Genomic DNA, 5,262 nt, shown 5'->3' on the forward strand with positions numbered 1-5,262 from the left:
AACTTCTAACACCGTAATGCGTGTACTGCGGCACTTAGAAAACCGGACTTGCCCTCCTAGTAAAAGCCTTACAAAGCCTCTTCCTATTTAAGGCTTCCTTTAAGGCCCAAAAGCTCACTAAATAATGCAAATAAACGACTGCTATCAAGGGAATCAAACCACCTCCACTGTAAAATAAAGACATTGAAGGCAAAAAGTCTTCACACTCAGTGGATCCGGAAGGTAGGAACTGGTTCTAATGCGGTCCCTTGGGATGACGACACTCTTCAGGGTCAGCGGTTCATCTTCTGCTTCACACCATGCAAGTTACTCAGGACAATGTCATAGCAGTTACGACGCGCATTAGGCCGGCTGCCACGTCGGAGAACACAGATGCAGCTGGAAAGGCAGTTCTTGCTGGTTTACCTAAGATGTTGCCTCAAATATAGCTACTCTAAGAGGAAATATTGCTGTAAGTAGGAGATTGCGAGATAAAACTTCCAAGAACTCGCTCTCCCTTTGCTTTTACACCACTTTTTGTATTTTATCAGATAAAAGGTATTAAAACGATTACCTGAGCAAATGAACAGAAAAAGAACACATTATTTTGTGAAGGGTAATTCGTGGGTCTTGGGCAAGTCAGCGCGTTCTCAGGCCCCTCTAAACCTCTCTGCTACTGCTCAGGTAGCTCCAAGTGCCTCGGGGATTTTACAGCATCAGCTTTGTAGTTTCATTAATAGCCACAGACTTAATATGCACAGATCAAGAATCAGTGAGCCTGGTGGGGGAAAAAAAAAAAATCTACAGTAGGTAACTTGTAACTGGTAATATTCATAGAAGCCCCACCAAGAACAGCAACTAAAAGAACTTTTTAAATTTTCAGTGTAATACTGTGCTTGTTGGCACAGCGTTTATATCATCAGGTAATGATTACCAGTAAGATTTCCCACATCCATCCCCAGCTTGTTAGCAGCACCATGCTAGGAGCAATTTAGGCCAATTTCACAGAATCACAAGGGTTGGAAGGGACCTCGGGAGATCATCCAGTCCAACCCCCCTGCTAAAGCAGGCTCACCCAGAGCATGTTACAGAGGACTTCATCCAGGAGGGGGTTGAGTATCTCCAGAGAAGGAGACTCCACAGCCCCCCTGGGCAGCCTGTTCTAGCTCTCTGTCACCCTCAGAGTAAAGAAGTTTTTCCTCATATTCAACTGGAACCTCTTCTGCTTCAGTTTGTGCCCATTGCCCCTTGTCCTGTCGCTGGACACCACTGAGAAGAGTTTGGCTCCGTCCTCGTGACCCCCACCCTTGAGATATTTGTAGGTGTTGATGAGATCCCCTCTCAGCCTTCTCTTCTCCAGGCTGAACAAGCCCAGCTCCCTCAGCCTTTCCTCGTAGGGGAGATGCTCCAGTCCCCTCATCATCCTTGTTGCTCTCCTCTGAACTCTCTCCAGGAGTTCCTCATCTTTCTTGAACTGGGGAGCCCAGAACTGGACACAGTGCTCCAGGTGGGGTCTCACCAGAGCAGAGCAGAGGGGGAGGAGAACCTCCCTCGCCCTGCTGGCCACACTCCTCTTAATGCACCCCAGGATGCCATTGGCCTTCTTGGCAACAAGGGCACCCTGCTGGCTCATGGTCAGCTTGTCGTCCACCAATTCCTGAAGATACATGTTTTCTGTTGCAAACTCTAGTTTTGTGACAACTATTTCTGATGATTTTAAGCACATGGAGACTTTTGCATAGACAGGTATTGCACAACTCAATCCTCACAGTTCACATTTAATAGGAAAATTCTTTAAGGCACAGATTTTATGTTTATTCCCTGTAGACTTTTTTTTTTTTTTTACCCTTTTTCGAGGTTCAATGTAAAATTTAAAAGCACTAAATTATGTGATGTTCTTGAAGCATCACAAACAGATCTGCATTACCAATATTCTGACTGAAGTTGCCAGCAGGAGGCAAAGTTGTATGTTCGGGGTTCGCTTTTTGATTTATTTTAACTTACTTATGTAGTGGTGGTAAAGTGCTTCTTTACCACCGCTTCGCATCTACCACTTGATTGTACTCATGAGCTCTCTTATGGCTGTGTTCCAATAGCCAATAATGCAATTTTTGGCCATTTCCTAATAAATGTATTCAAAAGCTAGTATCTTAATTTAGCCAACAGGTGAAAAGTTAAGTAACCAGAATATGGAGTCTTCCAAGGAAGATTAGGTCAATCTCTAGAATGTATGGAAATGGTTCTGTAATTAAGTGGTTTCACTAGCAGCCCCCTTTTGCAAGCACTTAATTTGTTTAAATGCTGAACTAATAAACTGTCCTTGCATTTTAGATTGTCAGCGCACAAACGCCTCGGCACGTACGTCCACACTCTGTTGACTGTAATTTGATTCAGCGGAGAGCGGTGTCCATGATTTGGCTGCGGTCACGGCGGGCGGAGCGAGCTGTAACACTTCAGCAGGTTGAATGGAAGACTCCCCCCACCTTGACACCCTGAGCAGCCAGGGCATTGTACTCTTCCACTGCCTTCTCCGTTTGCAAGACCAACACATCAATCCCGTGTTTCTTCAGATAGTCCACAGTAGATGGTGGAACCTCAGAAGAGAAAAGGAAACAGGAAGAGCAAATATTAGATTCTTTCTCCCCCATGCTGTAAGGCTTGAAGAAAAAACAGGTACTGGTGTTAGCATTTGTTAGTAGATGCACTTAAGTAACTAATAGTAGCCAAACTGATAATAAGCTCAGATATTTCAAAGATTGATATAATTTTTTTCCTCTTCAGTAAAGCTACTTTTATATACACACCTCCCATCTCTCCTTAACAGGGTTTAAAATGCAGCTCGTTCTTACAAAAGGAAACAGAACTGGAGTTAAAGGTAATTAATCCAAATAAGGTGTTACTCACCTCATCAAAAAGCTAAAGAATTGTTTCTTGTGAATTGAAGCTCAGCCCTTCTGAGCTTTCTGTAGCTAGTTTATCAGCTGAAATGACATCCTGCCAACATTAGTAACAAAAATACCTAATTATCAAAGTATTTATCGCGGGCTAGAGAGCTAGTTCATAACCTATTCTAAAAAGGGGGACTAATGACACTGTAAACAATTTCTCCTTGGTGAAATTGTTCCTGTAACAGAACGTAAACCTGTTTACTGCTTGACATTGACACTAACACAGAGGAGCTCAAATGATGTTTCTTTCCGTAAAAGAGTGAGTCCTGGCAGGAGCAGTCGTGCTAATTCAGCATCGTGAATTTTCTCCCTCTTAGTAAAGCTTCACCCATTTGCCCCCCCCCCCATCAGAAGGAGAGGGAAAACAAACTGTTCTAGTTTATGTTTATCACAGAACAAAAACCTACCTGCAAAGCCTCGCTCATGCCGCGGCCAATCACCACAGTTTTAACACCCTTCTTGACAACTTCTTCAAGGTCAGCTGGCTGCACTCCTGGAGAATGCTAAGTGTCAGGGGAAGAAAATAACAGGCTGTGTACTGACAGCATCGACCAGGAAAGCTTTGTCTGTGCATTTTGAAACTGTCCGTAGAGTAGCAGGGTGAATTAGCAGTACCAAAATGTAACGCAAGGCTCTTTTCTGCCTACACAGAGTAGATAACATTGGTAATTAAAAAAAGGTATTTTATATGCGGATGGGGGATGATACTTCATCAACTGATGGCAATATTATCATTCTTTATTAAACAGTTAAAATTAAAAAGATGCATTACACGTTTCTCAAACATTTATGTCTCACAACTAGCATTTTATAAATAAATAGTAAAGTGGAATCAATAAGTTGCAATGTATCGTCATTTGTTTTCAAATGAACAAAACCTTTTTGTAATAAAGATTGTGGCAAGCCAGAGTTTACTCACTTCAATTACAAAGAGCTCCTCAAAGAATTAAAATGATTCAATTCTTGTTTACTCTGCAAATCGCATTTACCAAAGAGGACTGAAACATATTGGTTAGCTTCGTTTCAGTGAACGGTTTCAATTTCTGCACTATTCCTGATTTTGAGAAAGGAATATTTGAAAGCAAACTCCTCAAAGCAAAAAAAAGAAGAGCTTCAACAGCATGGTGATTTTTTAAAGAAGTACACCCATTTACTGCTAGTACGCTTTAAACATATGAATCTGCAAATCATAGAATCGTTTAGGTTGGAAAAGACCTTTAAGATCATCAAGTCCAACCATTAAATACACCTGTAATGTTAATATAAAACATTATGTTGCACTAATTCTCCTCCTGGATTCCATTTCTATGTTTCTCTGTGGCCAAGAGTAAGATACTGTACAGCTGGACTGCACTGGTCCCTCTTTGGTGTGCATTTGTTTTTTAAACTACAAACACTATTCCCCCTCCATCCTCCCCCCCTTTTTTTTTTCTTTTTTTGGTAGGATTCTTAAGTTCTTTTAAAGGACTGAGGTGAGTTTCTCACTTGAAGTAGGTAACAGCATGGTGGACTCCTGGAGGATGTTATTTTTATGGAGATGGCCATACATCCTTATCCCCTATACTTCCAGAAATACTACATTCTTCCAACTTTTGAAGCTTAATTTCACCACCAGTTGGCTTCTGTTGTTCCATTAGTTAGTGAGCGGTACTCTTTGATGTCCTTGGGTCCTCTGCTGTTCTTTCCCCTGCCCAAGCCGTCAGCAGCTGATGCTGCAGCCTCTCACAAGGTGTCGGAGTTCTCTTCCCAGCCCTGTCAGTTCCTCGGCTTGCAGAACAGCGCGAGACTTTTCAAGCCAAAATGAACACACGAGTGCCTGAAGTTGCAGGCAAGGGAAACCTTCCATGGCAGAGTGCCACCTCCAAGGAGTGGATTAAATTTATCCTACCAGAAAGTCTTCAGCCTGGCTGGTGTCTGGAATTTCAGCAACAGAGATGGGTCACCTTTATGGTTCTCCAAGTTGTGTTCCCCTTAGTCCATTTACATTTGATACCTGCACCTGGAATGCAGCCAGTCACTTCAACGTGCAGAGCTTTCTCAGACCAAATCACCCCAAGTACGTGCTTACAACAGAACAGGTAATGCTTTTCCTTTGGGGGTTTTAAAGTAGACTGAAAAAGAACTGGTATGGTTTACTGCAATTACAGTAATTAGATTGCTGGGGAAGGCTTGCTGTCATATGATAAGTACTCCTGAGACATTACAGCCATGGAACAAAAGGATTTTCTTCGGTTACACGAGATGCTCTGATGTGGGAACTTCCACATGTTTTGTAGGAAACCAGTGTCATTAAAGGAAACATTAACATGATGGAATAACTGTATCGTTGCTGATT

General features: G+C 42.4%; 1 protein-coding gene across 4 annotated transcripts in view; it reads right to left on the reverse strand.

The window, feature by feature from the left end:
* Positions 1–228: 228 nt before the first annotated feature.
* The window catches only part of AAMDC (adipogenesis associated Mth938 domain containing), a 7,669-nt gene continuing 2,635 nt past the window's right edge, over positions 229–5,262 (reverse strand). The window contains exons 2-4 of one of the 4 annotated variants that reach the window (XR_004841773.1): positions 3,335–3,430; positions 2,342–2,573; positions 229–433 (exon numbers count right to left, since the gene is read on the reverse strand). Coding sequence is in view for 2 of the 4 variants with exons in the window: in XM_009637133.2 (XP_009635428.1) it covers positions 2,433–2,573; positions 3,335–3,430 (237 nt within the window). In the remaining 2 variants the exon portion in view is untranslated. Of the gene's footprint in view, positions 758–1,636; positions 2,574–2,883; positions 2,974–3,334; positions 3,431–5,262 lie in introns of those variants that run through there. The other 3 variants (XR_004841772.1, XM_035892692.1, XM_009637133.2) reach the window with 3 other exon arrangements.

Source organism: Egretta garzetta, unplaced genomic scaffold (genome assembly GCF_000687185.1).
Source record: "Egretta garzetta isolate BGI_Z169 unplaced genomic scaffold, ASM68718v1 scaffold323, whole genome shotgun sequence".
Lineage (NCBI taxonomy): Eukaryota > Metazoa > Chordata > Aves > Pelecaniformes > Ardeidae > Egretta > Egretta garzetta.